This window comes from Siphateles boraxobius, unplaced genomic scaffold, assembly GCF_051911475.1.
Source record: "Siphateles boraxobius isolate OS27281-9 unplaced genomic scaffold, OSU_SipBor_1 33, whole genome shotgun sequence".
NCBI lineage: Eukaryota > Metazoa > Chordata > Actinopteri > Cypriniformes > Leuciscidae > Siphateles > Siphateles boraxobius.
In genome coordinates, this window is record NW_027508953.1 from 3422533 (window position 1) to 3444153 (window position 21621).

At 45.1% G+C, this 21621-nt stretch overlaps 1 protein-coding gene across 1 annotated transcript in view; it reads right to left on the minus strand.

Moving 5' to 3' along the window:
* st3gal1l2 (ST3 beta-galactoside alpha-2,3-sialyltransferase 1, like 2) overlaps positions 1 to 21621 on the minus strand; it is a 56380-nt gene that overhangs the window by 22105 nt on the left and 12654 nt on the right. Inside the window, exon 4 of the mRNA XM_077195070.1 lies at positions 19159 to 19204. Coding sequence (XP_077051185.1) covers positions 19159 to 19204 — 46 coding nt within the window. The remainder of the gene's footprint in view (positions 1 to 19158; positions 19205 to 21621) is intronic.

Genomic DNA, 21621 nt, shown 5'->3' on the forward strand with positions numbered 1-21621 from the left:
CAAACTACAGAAACGTAAACACAGGTACAAGAAACAAAGTCAGGACAGAACAACCAGCTAACAAACATTAAGCACTCACAAAGACTACACAAGACACACAGGCTTAAATAAGCTAACATGATAACAAGAGGGTGTGGTCAATGGGAAACACCTGGGAAGACTATTAACACTCAGGGAACAATTAACCAAGAAACATAACAAACCCACAAGACTAACACATGACCACTAAACATGAACCCAAAGACAAAACACAGAACTAAATACGTGACAGGATCCACCTCCACTTTTGTAGTCTCCCTGTAACTTTATCAGACCTTCCCAATTCTTTTCCATGCACGGGTCAGTTCCCAAATATACCCCAAGAACTTTAAAACCATCCTTAATCCATTTACATTGCTGTGGAAGCCGAGGAGGGTCTATGTGTTGCCACTCACCTAGTAGCAGGGATGTACACTTATCCCAATTCATTTTAGCAGATGTTGCCTTTTGAAAGATTTCCAAACAAGAAATCAAAGCAGAAATATCATCAGTATTTCTAATACATACAGTTATATCATCTGCATATGCTGTGAGTTTTACAGGTGGAATTTCTGGAAACCTAGGAACAACAAGTCCATGCAATCGCTTCCTTAAAGATGATAGAAAAGGTTCAATAGATATGGAGTAAAAAGGTCCGGAAAGAGGGCATCCTTGCCGTATGCCTCTGGTTACTGCAAAAGGTCTAGTCAGGCAACCATTAATTCTCAGCATACTAGATGTTTCATTATATAATAATTTAACACAGGAGACAAATTGTGGACCGAATCCAAAGGCTTTCAAAGTCTTTAGTATAAATGGTCCACTCTGTCAAAAGCTTTTTCTTGATCGAGATATAAGAGACCAATATCAATTTGATGTTTTTTGGCAACTGTAATGATGTCTCTTAGCAAAAATAGGTTGTCAAAAAATGTTCTTTTTGGGATACAATATGACTGATCCTCATGAATTATAGTTGCCATACATTTATTCAACCTATTGGTTATAGCTTTTGACAGTATTTTAAAGTCAGTACACAGTAATGAGACAGGACGCCAATTCTTCAAGTATCCAAAATCCCCTTTTTTGGGTATTAATGTAAGCACCGCTCTTCAGCAGCTCACGGGTAGAATACCTTGGTTAAAAGACTCCAGAAAAACATGATACAAATCTTGTCCAAGCACATTTCAAAAACTCTTGTAGAACTCTGCAGACAGACCATCCAACCCAGGTGATCTGCCACTGTTCAGCCCCTGGACAGCACTCAAGAGCTCAGAGAACGTCAGGAATCCCTCCAGCTCCTCCTTCTCTGTCATTGACAACTGTGGAAGATCTAGAAGAAGTTCTTCAGCTGCTGCTTCCTCACAGTGCTCTGACTGATAGAGGTTCTCATAAAAAGATATAGCAGAAGCTATAATTTCTCGCTGGTCAGTAGTTTCACTGCCATTAGAAAGTTTCAGTTTATGAAAAAATTTCTGGCTTTTTCTCTAGTCCAAAAAAGAAGGCAGTTGGAGCATCCATTTCATTGTGCTTCATGTATATCTTGTTCTCACAAGAGTATACTTCTCCTGTTCTTCCATTAAATCCTTCAAAAGCTTTTATTCTCTTTAATGATGTCAGCTGACAATAATCTGTCTCCTTTGTTATTGTAGCTTTGCTGAAGAATTTCTTGTTCCAATATCTTCATTTTCATTTTCAGATTTTCTGTACTATTTGCAGTGTATTGTTTGCAAAAGTTCTTTTTCTGCACCTTGCCCAAATCCCACCACTGACTTAAAGATGTATAACTATATCTCTCTTCCCTCCAAGATCTCCACAGAAGGTCAAAATAGTGCACAAAGATGTGATCTTGCAGTAATCTTCTATTAAAGTGCCAGTGTGCCTGATAGGGTTTAGACGACTGAACAGACATAGACATAGAAATAAAATGATGATCTGACATAGATGTTGGTGGGATACAAATAATCAAATAACCAAATAATCTTCCTTTGCTACACTCTTCAACATAAAAACGATCCAGTCTTGCAGCAGAGACAATATTTGAATTATTTTTTTACCAAGCGTATTGTTTAACATGATCATAAGCATCCCTCCACAAGTCTACCAGATTGTGTCTATGAATTAAAGATTTAAAAACACCTGCTGAACCAGGATGAGGTTCCTCATGGTTTCGATCTAATTTGTGATCTACAGTACAATTGAAATCACCGCCTATTATTACAATGTTATCCTTGTCAGGATACAGGCACGGAGACAGAGGTAAGTGAATCCAAACACAGCTTTATTGAACGTGACACAAGTGCATAGGTGAGTATTCTCAAAGTTCAGGTGCAGATTTGGTGAAGATCACTACGTGCGGGGCAGATTACAGGTGAGCAGGTCCTCTTCAGGCTAACTGATGTCAAGCAGTCACAGATCTATTATACTTGTCTTTTCTCTTTCAGATGTCGTCGTGGGAGCGACAACTCGGCGTGAACACAGGGACTCAGGAGAATACAGGGTTTTTGGGGAACAGGGGTCCAGACAGGATTTCGAGGAACAAGGATCCAGACAGGATTGCAGGAAACACGGATTTGGACAGGATCTCTGAAGACAGTGGAACAGGAATGCAGAGGTTAGTAATTCACAGGTGAGTATACGTTACTTGGCTGGAACTGGACATATCAGAGACTTCGGAAGACAAGGGAAATGGTCTGTTCCTGTTGGAGGCTTGACCAAGACTGAGGCTGTGGTGAGTGTTCTTATGGGACTGGGTGATGAGGTAATTGATTGTAACCAGGTGCAGGTGATAATTCAGGGGAAAGTGATTGCAGGTGCGCCAAAGAGGATTCTGGGGACTGTAGTGCAGAAATAGATGGTGACCCATGACAGTACCTCCCCCCTCCCCAAAGGCGCGTCCTCGCGCCGTATAACATCCAAAGGGGTGGGAGGGTGGGCATCCTGGACTCCAGGACGGTCCAGGCGGAGCAAGCTGGTCAGGGGACCAGGGCGGAGCAGGCTGTGGGCGTGGCCATGGCGGAGCTGGCTGTGGGTGTGGCCATGGCAGAGCTGTGGGACCCTCTGGCGTCCAGGGCGGAGCTGTGGGACCCTCGGGCGTCCAGGGCGGAGCTGTGGGACCCTCGGGCGTCCAGGGCGGAGCTGACGGAGGGAGGAGCCATGGAGGAGGTGGGGGTGAAGATTCCAAGGTTCTGACTGACGGGGGCGGAGCAGGTGATACAGGAGACCAGGGTGAAGCCGTAGAGCCGACGAGACAGGGCGATGTTGAAAGGCTGGAGGGACATGGTGACACCGATGGCTCCAGCAACCGAGGCCTAGACGGGGATCCTGAAGACCGCGGCGGAGCCGGATCGACCGAGGACCAAGGTGGAACCGGGGGAACGAGGAAGCCCGGAGGAGCTGGTGGGCTGAAGGGCCCCGGCGGAGGTGAGGGAGGAAAAATTCACGGTGGAGGTAATGGACCGGAAGGCTGCGGCAGAGTCCAGGTCCAGGAGGATCGAGGCGGAGACCGGGGATCCCCTGACCCTGAAGGAGTTGGTGACAGGCAGGCACACGGCGACTCCACCTCCTCTAAGCATATAGGAGGAGCAGTGGGGCTGCCAGGCAGTGGTGAAGGGAAGGTTGAGGAGAGAAGGCTAGGAGGAGGTGGGAGAGGGAGGCTGGGTGGGAATTCGGGCTCTGGTGTCGTAGCTGGCTCTGGCACAGGACTGGACAGGACCAGCACATCATGGGACTCGGAACTGGACGGGACCAGCACATCATGGGACTCGGAACTGGACGGGGCCAGCACATCATGGGACTCGGAACTGGACGGGGCCAGCACATCATGGGACTCGGAACTGGATGGGGCCAGCACATCATGGGACTCGGAACTGGACAGGGCCAGCACATCATGGGACTCGGAACTGGACGGGGCCAGCACATCATGGGACTCGGAACTGGACTCATGGGCCAGAGCTGATGTGCGTGTAGCCCACACACACAGAATCGCCGCACACATCAAAATCAGTGCTGTGTCTTCTCGTGTGGACTCACGTGTGGTGTGTTCAGGCGGGCAGGCGATGGGTTCAGGCTCTGGCTCGAAGACTGGCTCTTGCTCGAAGATTGGCTCTGGCTCTTGCTCGAAGACTGGCTCTGGCTCTTGCTCGAAGACTGGCTCTGGCTCTTGCTCAAAGACTGGCTCTGGCTCTTGCTCGAAGACTGGCTCTGGCTCTTGCTCGAGGACTGGCTCTGGTTCTGGAACAGCAGACACTGGCTCCGGTTCTGGCGATCTTGGAACTGATTGGAGTGGGAGATCTTCTACGAGGTAGTTGGATCCACACGTCCATAGCGTGTGATCCACAAACTCATAAAAGGACATGTTGAGGTCCTTCACCATAATTATCTGGGCTAGCGGGTCCTTCAGACCACTCCAGAAACTCTGCTTCAGTTCCTCTTCATCCAACGTCACATCATCATGGAGCTCTAGGTAACACCCCACATACTCTTCTAATGAGCGCTCACCTTGAAAGAGGATAGGTATGTGAAATGGTTTCACCTTTTTGTTCTTCCTCCTTTGGCTCATTCTCGGTTTTTGTACTGGCTCTGGCTCTGGCGGACTGATGAAAGGTTCAATGTTTGACGGGAATCTTGGTGAGGGCTTTGCTTTGGATGACACCAGCGGTTGATGGAACTCTGGGTACGGTAGAGACTGGAGTGGATAGAAAGGCCTGGACTCACCTCGATCACATCCCCTAATGCGACCACCACGGGTTCCTGTAAACCTAGCCAACCGAGTTCCCACGAAACGTTAGAAATAGATGGTGACCCATGACAATCCTGAGGACAATTCATCAATTCGTCAAAAAGTTTTCCAAAAAAAACATTTCGTTCACTTCCAATATTAGGAGCATAAATATTAAAAAATGAAAAACTATTATTGCCTATTGTTATCCCAGTACGTAATAGGTGTCCAGGTATTATTTCTAAAAAGTCTGGATCATTTTTTACACGTTTTGAAACTAAAAACGCAACACCAGCTCTCAGATTTGTGCCATGACTAAGGCTAATGTTACCGGACCATTCGTTTATCCAGTCAGCCTCATTACATGCATTGGTGTGTGTCTCTTGTAACATAATTACATCTGTTTTTTTAAGGTGTAAGTACTTAAATAAAGTAGTTCTCTTTTTTGTATCCCTACAACCATTTATATTTAAGGATCCGATGTTAAAGGACACCATCAGGATTAAAAAAGAGAAAAGATACAAAATCCAATATTTCCTGTTCATCATGACTTTAACTTTTTCTGACAGCACTCATAAACTTTTTCAGTCGATAGCGCTTAGGCTGATCTAATTCCTCTAAACTGGCTTTCTTCATAGCGATTAGAGAGGACTCAGTAAAGAGCCTTAAATCAGGAAAGAACGTTTCAACCTTTGGCTTTCTTTGATTTTTTTGTACAATTCAAAATATCAAGTTGTTCCACAGTATAATAACGAGATTTTGTAAATTTCCCAGCAGTACTTTCCTGTGAATTAGTTTCAGACAATTCATCAGCTATCGAATCTGAACAATCACTGTCCATATCACTATCAATTACTTGCGATTTTGTCCTTTCAGTCAACAATTCAATATCATTGTCAGACACGTTACTTGATGCCTGTGTCTCACTCAAACCATCACTCACTTTAGGTACATCTTGTTCTCTGGATTGCTCTAACTCAAAATTAGCCTCCACACTATCGTTTGTTCCACTCTGTTCAGCATCAGATATTTTAGCAGTAGTCGCAGTGACATCAACATTGCAGCTTGGATACAACTGTTCTCCTATTTCAGCGAGTGTGGGTTTTTCAGCGCTCGGATCGGGCGCTGCGCTTGCACTTGTCACTTTAGCCGGATCATTATTCTCTGAATCATTTAAAACCTGCCCTGAATCAGTTTCGATTCCATTTTTTTCTTGCATTTTGAGCCTCCTTAACCAGAGGACAGACTGTTTTAATGTGACCATATTTTTCATGGACTCAGTGCTGATAAAGATCGTATAATCTTTTCCAAGCACCGTTAATTGACCCTTCGCTAAGCCCTGCCCTCCTTAGTTACTGTGCTTTCAGGGTTCGAGCAGGATTTACCTCTGATCACAGAGCCGCTCTTCACTAACATACTGTACATTTCACGAGATCACACTTACATACAATTAAATAGATCAAAGGTTATTTGGCGTGCTGTTTAAGGGTAGGGCTGTGAGCTCGGAATTTAGCCCGAACACAGAGTAGGGCCTACATCTCTTCAGTGGGTTGAAATTTGCAACTGCAAAATATCTTTCAGAGAAATTTCAGTAGACAAAAAAAAAAATATATATCTAGGAGTGATTTAGGAGCTTTTATACAGCTTTTTACAGCAGATGCCATCGAAAACACATTAAGTCTGTCCCTCTCAGCCTCACTTTCAAACGTGTCATGGTGTCTATTGGCGCTTTTTCCACACATGAAAAATGACATTATACGTAGTTAGTTAATCTTTAAAGGTGCCTTGTGTAATATCCGCAAAAAAAATCAATTCATACTCCACATTCCATACCAGATGGGGGCAGTATATCTCCAGAAAGTGAACTGATCTACTCTAGAGTAACAAACGAGAAACAGCATAGTCTCTATGCTCCGTAGTTCTCATTACACCTTGCAATGTAGCCATCGCTAACTTTAGAACTTATATCGAACAGCCTTCGATACGTTTCTATGTTATAACTTCCCGAAAAAACTAAACAAGCATATAAAACAAACTTCTAGCGAAATACTAACAGGATCTTACTTACCAATCCAAAAGAAATGTTGCAAGTTCGGAGTCGAACCTCATTTCTTTCATGTCCATTAGTTGTCTCCAACGATGGAAAGCAGTGCCAATGTTAACTCTGGTTCTGCTCCTTTTTCGATCTGATTTTATTTGAGATCCCGAGCAGGTTTTTTTCCCTGCAGCGGGTGGTTGTGGTGGTAGTAAGGGTCTCTTTCCAAGGGCTTCAGCCATTCTTCCGCTCTCTTCCCTGAACTGAACTGTAGTAGTGGGCTGTACTTTCCACATGATTGACATCAGATTAAAGTATGCCCACAAGCCGTGCGAGTTATTCGTGTATTGCAGTTTGGCTGGTGGTTATGTTGCCCGCATACCACCTCCCATGGCCGAAACTGGTATAATGTCACCTGTCGGGCCGGGGCTAGTAATTTAGCATGCTAATTCAGGTTGATATCTCTGCAACACTATAACTTTTCATTTTTTTAATGGCATTATCGCCCTTATTTCTTCTCATTCTTTTGATCCGTGTAACTCATTTTTTGTATATTTTTAACTCAATTCTGACACATGGCACCTTTAATACCAGGCTCAAAATTAGTAAACTGTTGTGTCTTGTGCAGCTGAAATTAGAAACAGAGCAATCTGATATAGTACGATACTTTTAATCGTCTTATGCAACAGCAGAACAATGTAGGCTACTCTACCCGAACACTTCACTTCCCTTCTTACCCCCTAGTGTCAAAACATTATAACAAACTCCCCTTTTACTCAAGACCACTTCTCCTTAAAGAATTCCCATAAGAACACATATATCAGTTACTCGGATATCTAAAATCAATTTACTCCGAAGGCACTACTAATAATAGAATTCAAGAAATATCCAAAATAATAGCAGGCTTCAAATACAAACAGTTGCCTTTCATGGATTCAGAAGGCAGAGGAAGACCTGACAGACAGTCGGCAATATTTCCTCCATTTCTCGACCGCCCAAACGCATGGGACGGATTCCTTTTCTACCATAAAATATTTGTGTTCGGCCTAAGTGAGAGTTCTTGACGCGAAAGCCACGGTGCGTTCAGAGTTATCAGGTTGAGAAAACCTCTCGAGGCCATAATCAGATGCTTCATTCGAGATGAGTGTAGGCAGATCAGGGTTAGAAAGGCCCAAAACAGAACTATCAACTAATAACTGTTTGACTTCATAATCCACTGAGACACCAATGTGTCCCTGAGCAAGACACTTAAAGTAACACTATGTAGTTTTTCAACCTTCATTATATATTTCCAAGACCCTTGTGATGGTACATCGACTTACAATAGGTTGAATGACACGTCTGCCATAGCCTGACAGTGTCTGTATCGCTTTTACTGGCACTATGTAACTTCGGGTTTCTGGTAGGAACCCGAGCACAAAAAAAACTACAAAATTCGACTGCTTTATCGGCATACGTCACTTCCCCCACTTCCTTAGATTCTGACGTGAGAGCCCAACTAGCGTTTGATACCCATCTGTATGTTGTTGTCATGACCGAAGCAACAACTAAAAGGAAGAAGGCAAAGGTTTTGTCAGAGGAGACTAAAAGAAGAAAAAGGGTTAAGTGACAAATAAAAAGACCGGACGAGGATCACTTTTGGAGGGAGAGCAAGACAGTTTGAAGACAGTGAGAGTGTGCGCGCGTGCAACCGGCTCTCTCTCCTCGTTCTTTCAGTAACATGCACCCTGTCACAAGCGCAGCAGTCAGTCATCTGTAAAGTGTTTATTCATTTATAAATAAATCAGGGAGTCAGGGAGCTGACTATCGCACGAAATGTAAAAGGCTGAATTACATGGCCTGGCCATGTTACGGAATCTATCTGGTCCTCCATTTATCTTCATGAATCAAGTAATGCTAGTAGAGTAGCGAATTATCAATCTGGTAGCTACACTAACATGCTAGTTTACGATGGTTATAATAAATAATCTTTCAGGATAATGTCTGCAGGCTGATATGTTTGTGTATTTATTTTTCTGGTGAAAGCTTCCGGCTATAATGCAAATTGATTTTCAAATTTGCAGATTCATCTATGGTAGCTTGATATTATAATATTGACGATATATGGCTATTACCTACCAAACAAACATTGAACTGAATTACCATATCCGTTATGTAAAACAGTAGACAATAGGCTACTATAATGACGCTGTCTTGTAAACGTGCGCTACGCGATCTTTTGATGTTTGAAAAAAATAAAACTCATGAAATTATATTCATATGACATGCTGAAATATATGCCAATGTACCTGGGATGAAGACATTTCACATGCAACGCTGGCAGTCTGCCCGCGAGAACTCAAGACAGTATCGGCTTGTCAACAAATGCACACGTGCATCGCCTGGTGTAACCATGACAGATTTTACGACAGTAGTAGAAGACAATACTGTTTCCCAACTGTAGGGGGACCCCAGGAGCAAAAACCGCAAAAATGACATATTGTTGCTTTAACCCCTCTGAAATATAGAAATTGTAAGTCGCTTTGGATAAAAGCGTCAGCTAAATGAATACATGTAAATGTAAATGTAAATTATTCCCAATAGTCCTTGCATAGCTTTTCTCTTGGTTGGGCTGCTTCGAGTAGTGTATGTTTATGTCAGAGCTTTTATCCAATAATATTTCAGCCATCGTGTTGTCAGGGTCAAAGAAATCTGCCTTGAGGCCTTCAAAATCGATAGTGCGGGCGCCTGTAGCTTAAAATGAATGGCAATGAAACTGTTGCTTTAACCAATCAGATAATCAATCAGATTTAATCAGCCAATCAGATTTCGATTTGACTGCTGCCATCTAGCAGGCGTACAATGACTCACCATTTTCACGTCCTTTGATTGGGTGTTCAGAGCGCGTACTATTACTGGTAGTCAGAGCTAGCTTACCGCATCTGTTGTGAACTGCGTAAACTACAATACAGTATATTCCTGTACATTTAATAGTTTTTCAACCCACAAATTAATGTTTATTTCCCTCCTCGACCCCCAGCAGGTTTAAACCTACCGGAAAAAATCCCTTATTCAGCCTGAGCTTAACGCAGACTCATGTAACTCTGTCCGAGTAAAAACAGAACTGACTATGTATGCCAAGAATGATTTTGAAGGCAAAAGTCCCACTGAGCTCATTGATTTCCTTCAAAAATCTGTGTGAGAGTATGGGGCAGCTGTACACATCGTCATGTTTTGCGGTGACTGTCCCTGTGTCTGCTTCTGTCGAGCAGACACTCTCAGCCCTAAAGCGAATTAAAACTTATGCCGGACTCTCCCGTCGAGAAATATGACGGGACTCGACTTTCAGCATTAGCCTCGATAGAAAAGACTTATTGTTGGAACAGAAATGCACAGATAATCTGTACAACAAAGTAATTGAAGTCTTCAAAGTCTTTGAAGGAAATAAATAACGATGGATTTTGTGTAAAAAATAATCAGTAGTTTTGGTGAGAGTATAATGCTTTTTTGCCCGTTTTTTCCGTGGTGAATATGATTTTCTTCTTAATTTTTCTTTTAAATTTATGATCGAAACTTAATTTTTTTTTCAAACATTTACACTATTTTAACGTCTGAAAATGGACTATTGTAACCCTTGAACGACAAGTCAAGGGAGTCTCCGTTTCTGAACTTATAATTGGAACGCAAGAACCACTGTACACAAACACACCAGCCGAACTCACTCGCTCGTTTCTCTTCACCCGGCCTTTTCCAAACTCACCGCATTAACCCAATAACTGCTGGTGCAAAATAAAAACAGCAATTTCTCAACAATTATGGAGAGTCTATGTGCTGCTACACTATTAAAAGTTATTAATTCAGGTAGGACACCACTGAAGGCCTAGGTGTGAAATGCATGGCCCGCCACTGGTTTGAAGTGACATTTTGCTGCATTCATTTTAAGTCCTGTATCCTGCAGACGTTGCAGAACGGCTTTCAGCAAGCATTCAAGCAGTGCATCCCCATAGAATAATTTCATCCAAGTAATTTGACACGTTCGGTAAATCATTGTAGAAAAGGCTGCAAAGTTATGTTAGTGTTGATATTAGTTGACCATATTGAGCTTTATGTTTCACGTTTACTTCCGTTTATTCAATGCTTGTAACAGGGTAGCCAAAGCGCGTGCTGGTTTGTATCTGACGTCACACAATTAGTATGCAGTATGATAGAAATAGTCGGTCAGTTGGATAGTAGTTGTGAGCTGCACCTTTCTTCAGAGTGTGCGTAAATGATAATAGTACATCTGTGATATTGGATTTCTTTGTCAAACCAGTTGTTATTGCTGCTATTTGATGTGGATAAGAGTTAGGAGTTGGGACCGAGGTGCTAATTATATCCGCGTTCGTACATTTCACGTTCGAGCTTTGGCTCATCTGATTTAGTACGTCGGGTTAAAGATATGAAATATTATGTTAAGATGTGTTTATACATTCGTATTTGTTGTTAGGATTGTTCAGTACTGTGGTTGAGTAGAATAAGAAGTAAGTGGTGTTAAATATTGTTATCTGGACCGCTATCGAGGCTTCTCTATCAAGGCTTTGCTAGCTCGAACGGAACATAGCATTCGGTCCAGGGTTTTTCACAATAAAAGCATCCAGCTGTTTTGTTAGTTGGAAGCTATAAAGTGTATCATAGATGACAGGAAGGGCTGTCTATGTTAGTGGCAATTTAACGTATGATCTGAGAATCCTATATAATAAGTGTTTGAATGTGTTCATTATGCTTACAATATTAGAGTTTAAGAGATATATAGTTATATTCTGACTATTGTTTGGTTATGTTTAGTAATGTATATTAGTGCTTAGGAGGAATGAGTGTATGCATATGTTTCCTTTATTCATTTGTATTTGTTTCTCTCTTTATAGAAACCACACTCAGAATTACACTCATCCTCAAACTCACATAAGAAAGAGGAATAAACAAACAGAAAAAGAACTAGCTCTCCGCTCTTCATTTCATACTCTGGAACATTTGGCCTTAAAGGGGTCATGTAATGACATTTTTGTACAAGTTAATATATATCTTTAGGGTCTAAATGAAAACTTTGTAATATACTTTTATTAAAAATTCTCATTAGTATTTTAAGAAAACACTAATTTTACCTGCTCAAAAACAGCTCTGTTTTCAGCACGCCGTTTCATTGTATATGCCTTTAAATAATAATGAGCTTGCTGACTCCGCCCCTCTGTTCTTTGGGGCGTTTTTGACACAACGCACATGGAGTGTTGCCTTGACAACAGTTGATGGTATATTTTGGCAAAAGAATGGCAGCGGGAGTCTCTGAGGACACATCTGTAGTGTTGCCATACCAAATTGAACCGGAGTCGGACCCGGTACAAGATGATGGCCCCAAAGAAGTTCGGCCATTAAGGCTCGAACAGGACGTTTCTGGATGCTTGGTTAACGTAATGTCACTTTGATCTATTTTTGTATGTACTGTCAGGGTAGAGTAGTGGGATACAAACGCTATGTGTTTACTGTATAGGTTAGTTCGTTGACAGATTTATGTTGAAAAACGTTTTTTTGGTAAATGTAGGCTTGTCAGTGATGCGTAACGTTATCTCAGTGTTCGGTACAACTATCGTGACTGAAACATGTCCTGTCATGTCAGTAATGATTCTAGCAGTAGTTGAAGGATACCTAAGAATTTGTTGTATGTTTATGTTTAGTGCAGTACGAAAATGTTTTATGTTTTACTTAGTATTAGCACGTTAACTGTAACACCTGCGTACATAGTTTTTAATAACACAATAACCATAACACGTTGTTCATTATAAACGTGGGATTATGAATTATATTGAGAACGTCGTAACGTTACATAGAAAACATGCCGTAATGTACCCTGAGTGTAAACATTAGCCGCATGCATCGTGAAGCGTGCAAGCGATTTGCAAAGATTAATATGAATCGTAAAAGGTTAATAAAACGTTATACTCACTTCTTCAGGAGGTGCAGCAGGAACACGAATAGTTGGTACCGATTGCTTTTTCAAGAGCAGCTTCTTAGCAAAACCAGCTTTATACTGACCCTCGTTTAAAAAGCAGTCTGGTGAGAAATGATTCGCGCAAACATGAACACATTTACGTTGATCGGGGGGAATATTCCCATCGTAAACAAAACGTCTCAGGTTACGTATGTAACCCTGGTTCCCTGAGAGGGAACGAGACGCTGCGTTGAGACGCGGTGGGAACGCTCTGCGTGATTGCGTCGTGAAGCACGTGTATAATCAGTCCAATGGAAGAACGAGACGTCACCGGCGGTGACGTCATAGACCAGGAAGCTATAAAGCACACCAGAAATCAGACCGCAACAGCTTCTGAAAAGGCCTGAAGCAAGTCGATCAGGGCATGCAGGAAGTATGGCAGGAGAACGCAGCGTCTCGTTCCCTCTCAGGGAACCAGGGTTACATACGTAACCTGAGACGTTCCCTTTCAAGGGAACTCGAGCTGCGTTGAGACGCGGTGGGAACCCCATGTCCACTACGCCATAATGAGAAATGCCCGTTCTGTGTGGAGTCCTTGCGCACACTAAGAAACAAGCAGCCTAGCCCCGGGAGTGGAGAGGTCTAGGTCGTAGAATCTGACAAATGTATGCGGTGAGGACCAGCCTGCCGCATTACAAACGTCCTGCAGGGAAACCCCTGAAATTAAAGCCTTAGAGGCAGCCATACTCCTGGTAGAATGGGCGCGGACAGCCATAGGTGAGAGCTGTCCGGCCGCTTCATAAGCAAGTGAGATAGCCTCAACTACCCACTTGCTCATTACCTGTCTAGATGCAGGGCAACCTTTCTTGGTTGAACCGAAGCAGACAAATAACTGCTCTGATCTACGCCATAGGGCAGCTCTGTGAACGTAGGCATCCAAAGCCCTAACGGGACATAACAGATTGAGACCTTCCTGATCTGGGGTAACGAAAGGTGGAGGGCAAAAAGCCTGCAGCACAATAGGGCCCGCCACATTAGTGGGGACCTTAGGAATGTAGCCCGGCCTAGGGTGTAAAAATGCTTTCACCATACCAGGTGCAAATTCCAAACATGAAGGAGCCACCGACAGGGCTTGCAGATCTCCAATTCTCTTGATAGAAGAAATAGCGAGAAGAAATAGAGTTTTTAGTGTAAGGAACTTCTCTGAAACCTCTTCAATAGGCTCGAAGGGAGCCAGGGCCAGACCCTCAAGTACAATGGCCAAATCCCAAGCCGGTGCTCTAGAGTGCAATGCAGGCCTAAGCCTCAGTGTACCACGGAGAAAACGAGTAATAAGAGGATCTCTCCCAAGAGAAGAAGCCCCCAAAGGGGAGCGATAAGCAGATATAGCCGCTACGTACACCTTTAAGGTGGAGGGAGATAATCCAGCAGAGAAACGGTCTTGAAGGAAATCGAGAACTGTACCAACCGGGCAGTTAGCAGGATTTAAAAAACGTTCTCCACACCATGTAGAGAACAATTTCCATTTCAATGAATATAGTTTTCTCGTGGAAGGAGCTCTGGATTGAAGGATGGTCTCAACGACCTCAGTCGAGAGACCGAATTCTAAGAGCTGGGCCCCCTCAGAGGCCAAGCCCACAGTTTCCACAACTCCGGGCGAGGGTGAAATATCGTGCCCCCTGCTTGAGATAACAAGTCCCCCCTGACAGGAATCTCCATGGGAGAGCCGTGCAGAAGGGACACTAGGTCCGAGAACCACACTCGGGTCGGCCAGTGCGGGGCTACTAATAATAGATGAGCCCCCTCCCGGCGAACCCTCTCCAGAACTCCCGGAAGCAATGATATCGGGGGGAATGCGTACAGGTGCAGCCTCGGCCACTCCTGTACCATAGCGTCCAGTCCGAGAGGAGCTGGATATGTGAGGGAGAACCAAAGCGGACAATGGGTTGTATCGTAAGATGCGAAAAGATCTATCTGAGCTTGACCATAGTTCTCCCATAGGAGCTCCACCACCTCGGGGTGAAGTCTCCACTCCCCGGGCCTCAGCCCCTGTCTTGACAGGATATCTGCTCCCACATTCAAATACCCTGGAATATAAACTGCCCTGAGTGACAGTAATTTTCCCTGGGCCCATAGGAGGATCTGATGAGCCAGTTTGCATAATAATAGGGACCTCAGACCCCCCTGATGGTTGATGTAAGAGACCACCGATGTGTTGTCTGTGCGGACGAGCACATGATGGCCTCTCAGGTCTGGCAGGAAGTATTTGAGAGCCTGAAATACCGCCATCATCTCTAGTCGGTTTATATGCCACGAAAGCTGATGGTCCTGCCAGACACCTGTCGCCGAGCGGCCACTCATGACCGCCCCCCAGCCTGTGAGGGAAGCATCCGTCGATAGCGTTACGCGTCGACAAGAAGCCCCCAATACTGGGCCTTGGGCGAGGAACCAAGGATTCTTCCACATGACCAAGGCACGTAGGCATAGCCGCGTGACCTTGATCGTGCGAAACGGATTTCCCCTCGGAGAAAACCCCTTGGTCCTGAGCCACCACTGCAGGGGTCTCATGTGCAGAAGGCCAAAAGTAACTACGTTGGACGCAGCTGCCATGAGACCCACCAGTCTCTGGAACTGTTTCACAGTGAGTGACTGGCCTAGTTTTACCATATTTACGGCTGTGAGAATCGCAGAAATACGAGCTGGAGACAATCGTGCTTGCATAGTTGTCGAATCCCACATCACCCCTAAAAAAGTGGTCCTCTGGGCTGGGAGGAGCACACTCTTCTTGGTGTTTAGCCGCAACCCCAACCTTTTTAAGTGAGACAGAACGACATCTCGATGCCGAACTGCCAACTGCTCGGAACGAGCCAGGATCAACCAGTCGTCGATATAGTTTAATACGCGAATGCCCTGGAGTCTCAGAGGAGCCAGTGCTGCATCCACGCATTTCGTAAAGGTGCGGGGTGATAAACCTAGGCCGAATGGAAGGACCCGATATTGGTATGCTTCGCCCCCGAAAGCAAAGCTCAGGAACTTCCTGTGATGAGGATGAATGGATACATGAAAGTAAGCGTCCTTCAAGTCTATTGTGACAAACCAGTCCTCGGACTGAATCTGTGATACAATCTGTTTGAGTGTAAGCATCTTGAACTTGAGTTTCTGAACTCTGCTGTTTAACTGACGCAGATCTAGAATAGGACGCAACCCCCCATCCTTCTTGGGAACGATGAAGTAACGGCTGTAAAACCCTGGCTCTCTGCTGGGAGGAGAAACCCTTTCTATAGCCCCTTTTTGCAGAAGCGTCAGTACTTCTAGTTCCATGACCCGAGCCTGCCTTGGGTCCACCACTGTGGGAAGGACCCCTTGAAATCTGGGCGGACGAGAACCGAACTGAATTCTGTAACCCTTTTCTATTATATGCAGGACCCACTGAGAAATATTTGGCAGTAGTTTCCACGCTGCCAGAAATTCTACTAAGGGGACCAGTCTCTTGAGACTGGCCTCGGGATTTGGTTGTACGGACATTTCGGTGCCCTGAAGCGGCGAACCGGCAGGGAACAACCGAACTGACCGTTCTACGATCCTCCTCGGAGAATCGTATGGGGACGCTGACACCTCGGTGCCCTGAAGCGGCGAACCGGCAGGGAACAACCGATGTGGCAGCGCTGCGACTCTCCTCAGAGAATCGCCCCCCAGAGGGTGCCGAGGATGAACGATTTCTCGAAATCGTCCCTCCTCGGAGGGGACCACCCTCAGAAGCCTGACGCCTTGGGCGTCAGGACTTCTTCTTAGCCCAAGCCTTCTTAGAGATGACAGTCCTCAGATCTTGCCTACCCCTAGCTGGCCTGGACTGCGACCGCCACCCAGATTCCCCAGATTGTGGAGGAGCCCGAGTGGCGACGCTCTGTTTTTGATGCACTCTGTGCTGTGAGGAGCTTGTACTTGGATGAGACTGCTCGGATTTAATAATCATTTTTCGCCCAGCAGTCTCAGGGATATTGAAACGTCGAGGAAGAAACCTCTGGAACGCAGCCGATTGTTTTTTCGTTTCTTGAAACCTATCGACGACACAGTTGATAGCGTCGCCGAACAAACTTGAAGGTGACAGTGGCGCGTCCAGAAGAACAGACCTATCTTTATCCTTTATATCAGACAGATTTAACCAAAGATGCCGCTCCGTGGCCACCAGGGCTGCCATAGAACGGCCCACTGATTTGGCCGTCTCCTTGGTGGCCCGGAGAGACAGGTCTGTTGCGCGACGCAATTCTCGAATTGCGTCAGCGCTGACTTCCTCACGTTCATCGATATCCTTCAGCAGATCAGCCTGGTATGCCTGCAGTATAGACATAGTGTGCAGACATGACGCAGCCTGACCTGCTGCCGAATAAGCTTTACCCACCAGCGAAGATGTAGATTTTAATGGCTTGGTGGGTAACGTCGGGGTTTTTAATGATGACGATGACTCGGGAGAGAGATAGCTCGCGAGCGTCTCTTCAGCCCGAGGCACCTTAACATAACCATAATCAGATGCACCCAAAACATTACTGTAACATGAAGTTTGTGGGTTAAAAACTCTGAATGACGCCGGTTTATTCCACGATCTCGAAACCTCATTGTGGAGATCGGGAAAAAACGGGAGTCCCCGACGTCGAGGCTGTGTTTTAGATGGTAAAAATCTTTCATCTAATAAACTTTTTCTAGTAACACTCAAAGAATCATCGGCTGGCCATTCAATATTTAATCTAGCTACAGCACGAGATAAAACCTCCATAAGCTCCTCATCATTATCGGAGGCATGAGCTGGCGAAAACTCAACATCCCCCATATCAACACTGACGACATCCAGATCCTCAGAACTGGATAGCCGCAACAATGGTGCCCCAACCTGGGAAGGAGAAGCCGCAGCGCGGGCTCCTTCCTGGGCAGAGGCACCGGATCCAGCAGGTAAGGGTTGAGAAAGGGCTGAGCCCGTCTCAAGCCCCGCTACTAGATCCATATGCGAACCCCAAGATGAAAGCCTTCGCTGTGCCTCGGCAGCAGCGGGACCCGCACCCCGGGGAGCGCGAACCGAACCGTCCTCCTCAAAGAACGCCCGGCGAGAGCGGAGCGTCCTCACGGACAGCTTCTCGCAATGCTCACAGTCAGCTCCCTCGAGAACTGACTGGGCATGCTCCACTCCCAAACAAGCAACACAAAGCTGATGTGTGTCCCCACCCGTGATGAAACGAGGGCAAGGGACAACACAACGCTTGAATTCTTGTTTCGCCATAATATATATATACATATAGATAGATAATGTGCTTGTGACAGACAACAATAAATAGACAAGGACAGTATACAGAGAGCGCTTGCTGAAGGCAACAGAAGCTGTTGCGGTCTGATTTCTGGTGTGCTTTATAGCTTCCTGGTCTATGACGTCACCGCCGGTGACGTCTCGTTCTTCCATTGGACTGATTATACACGTGCTTCACGACGCAATCACGCAGAGCGTTCCCACCGCGTCTCAACGCAGCTCGAGTTCCCTTGAAAGGGAACTCAGCCACTGCGTTCTCAGCGGTTCAAATTTAGGAACATCAAAATGATTTCTGTGTTTGTTATTGCACCCAAGAACAGAACAACACAATCGCTTAGACGCCATTCTGCTCCAGTGTATTAACAATGACGGACTATGATGACAGCTCGCTCAGGGCGGGGCTGTGTTGAAACACTGCAGTCAATCAATAACCGTGGGAGGGGCGTCATGCACCGTGTGACGTCACACAGGTGAAACAGCTCGATTTGAGACAGGGGAATACATATAAGGAGATTAAAACAAAAACACTAGATGGATTTTTATCATTATACGATGGTTGTGTACAGGCACTGCCAACACACATTTCAGTACAGTCAACTTGTAAAAGTGCATGTACCATTATATGACACCTTTAATTGGTGTTCTGGCCGACACACCAGAGTGAACTTGGTGATAAACCCAGAACTAGCACATCTACCTATTATCTTCACTACAGTCATTTAAGATAATGCGCATCATCTTTTAAAACGCTGATGGCGCCGATCCCAACTCGGAAACTGAACAATCTCTCGTGTGTGATGAAATCAGTGAAGTCTCTGGTGTCAGGGTGTAACATGACCTAATAGTACACACTTTTGTCACTTTTACATAGTCTAAACCAGTTTTGTGAAAACCTGAAATAAATAAGCTTCGCGCCCCTAAATTCCAAAATTTATTTAAAGCGACTCAAGTTGGTGGATGTGTTAAGTCAGTCTTAACATGGTCTCCTATGGTCTCCTATGGTCTCCTATGGTCTCCTATGTTCTCCTTTATCCAGATGACAAAACAATGCAGTTCAGATTCTACAGTGAACCTTCCAACTGTCGCATGGATGACACAAGTAATCTGAGTTTATCTGTAATCGGACATGTTAAAAATGTCAAAACATCACTCACCTTATGTCTGTTGGCATTTATGCTCGGCCTTACTTTTTTGTAAGTTCTAAAGACAAGAAAAAAGAGCAAAATGACATGCAAGAAATAATAATGTACCATTAAAACATGATGCATTTTTTGGTTATCTTTTGCTGTCCTGGTTCAGCATATCAAATAAACATAGATTCACATCCAGATTTTATACCCGTAGGTAAATTAGGTTTCAGTGAACAAGTTCAGGCTGTTTTTTCATATTATAGACAATACAATAGACAACACTATAAAAAACAACACTAACCACTAAAACATTATAATAAACCCATTACTTCATCTTATACTATTCATATGATTAATCACTACAGGGACAAAGCTGTTCTTATACAGTTTTGTTGTACACTACGGTACTCTATGCCGTCAATTAGACAGAAGGTGCTGGAACTCACAATACAAGGGATGATGCCTGTCACTTAAAATTTAAACACCCATTCGCTGTACCTGCCTGGTATACAGTGAAGCAGGGTTAAGTATAGCGGCTCCCCAGTCAACCTACTGGACCATTTTACAATTTGGTTAATAGAGGTCCTGCTCTTTAAAGATAAATTATCGTACCAGGACACCAAAGAAAAATTGACCAAATTGATTTGATAAAAGTACAATAAAACAGAATCAACAGTGTTTTGTCATTTTGAAGTTTGAAGTTTGTCATTTTGACGTTTGTTCTTTTAAAAGAACAAACGTTGATGCCCCTTTTTACACACAGCTTCACAGTTGGCTTCAAAACACAACTTCAAATCAATGATTGTCCCCAAGAATTTGTAAGATTGCACACCCTCCAGTGTTTGACCCTTAATGGATGTGAGTTTGGGCATAGAAACCTTCTTTCTAAAATCAATTACCATATCCTTTGTCTGAGATTGCATGCAAAACTGCGATTGTTCAAATTAAGAAGGTTTATATTACCTGAATAAAGCGTCTCGGTTACGTATGTAACCCTATTTCCCTGATAGGGAACGAGACGCTGCGTCAAACGCTGTGGGAACGCCCCTGCGTTGTGCGTCATGAAGCACGTATGGAATCAGCCCAATGGAGAGATGGAACGTCATAGGCGGGTGACGTCATCGACCAGGAAACTATAAAGCACCCCATAAACACAAGCGCAACAGCTTCTGATAGGCCTGAAGGAAGCGCTAGCGGGAATGCCGGGAGTATGGTGGAATGACGCAGCGTCTCGTTCCCTATCAGGGAACTAGGGTTACATACGTAACCGAGACGTTCCCTTTCAAGGGAACTCGAGCTGCGTCAAATGCTGTGGGAACGCTAATACCCACGTCGCCATAGGACCAAGTGACCGCCATGTGAGAACTAGCGCACAGAGGACGAGAGCACCTGTGCCCCAGGGGTAGAACTTAAGTCTAGGTCGTAGAACCTTAAACATGAAAGGCGAAAATTCCAGGCACGAGGGTGAAACCGACAGAGCCTGCAAATCTCCGATTCTCTTTAGTGAGGAGATAGCAAGAAGAAAGATAGTCTTAAACGTGAGAAACTTCTCAGGAACTTCTTCGATAGGTTCAAGAGGAGCTAGGGAAAGACCTTCTAATACGATGGCCAGATCCCAGGCCGGCACCCTCGTACGAACTGCTGGCCTCAGCCTCAGTGTGCCACGAAGGAAACGAGTTATAAGCGGGTGTCTCCCAAGAGAAACTCCACTGAAAGGGACGTGGTAAGCAGCCAGTGCCGCCACATACACCTTTAGTGTGGAGGGGGATAGCCCTGTGGAGAAGCGCTCCTGCAGGAATTCCAGCACTGCACCCACTGGGCAGTTAACTGGGTCCTGCAGGTGCTCTCCACACCAAGAAGTGAAGAGTTTCCACTTCAAGGCATAAAGCTTCCTCGTGGAGTGAAGAATGGTCTCAACAACCTTGGTTGAGAGACCAGAGTTCATGAGCTGGGCCCCCTCAGAGGCCAAGCCCACAATACTGGGCGGGGGTGAAATATCATGCTGCCCGCCTGAGAGAGTAGATCCCTCCTGACCGGGAGCTCCAAGGGAGAGCCGTCCAGGAGAGAAATCAGGTCCGCAAACCATACTCGGGCCGGCCAGAACGGGGCTACTAATAGTAGGCTGACCCCGTCCCGGCGAACCCTCTCCAGAACTCCAGGTAGCAGAGCAATCGGGGGAAAGGCGAACAGACGTGACCTCGGCCACGGCTGCACCATAGCGTCCAACCCCAGAGGGGCTGGATGGCTGATGGAAAACCACAGATGACAATGCGTGGTCTCCTTGGAAGCGAATAGGTCCACCTCGGCGCGACCGAAACTCAACCAAAGGAGCTCCACCACCTCGGGATGGAGTCTCCAAACCCCCGGCCTCGGCCCCTGTCTCAACAGGGAGTCTGCTCCCACATTCAAATACCCAGGAAGATACATTGCTCTCAGAAATAGTAACCTCCCTTGGGACCACAGGAGGATCTGACGGGCCAACTTGTA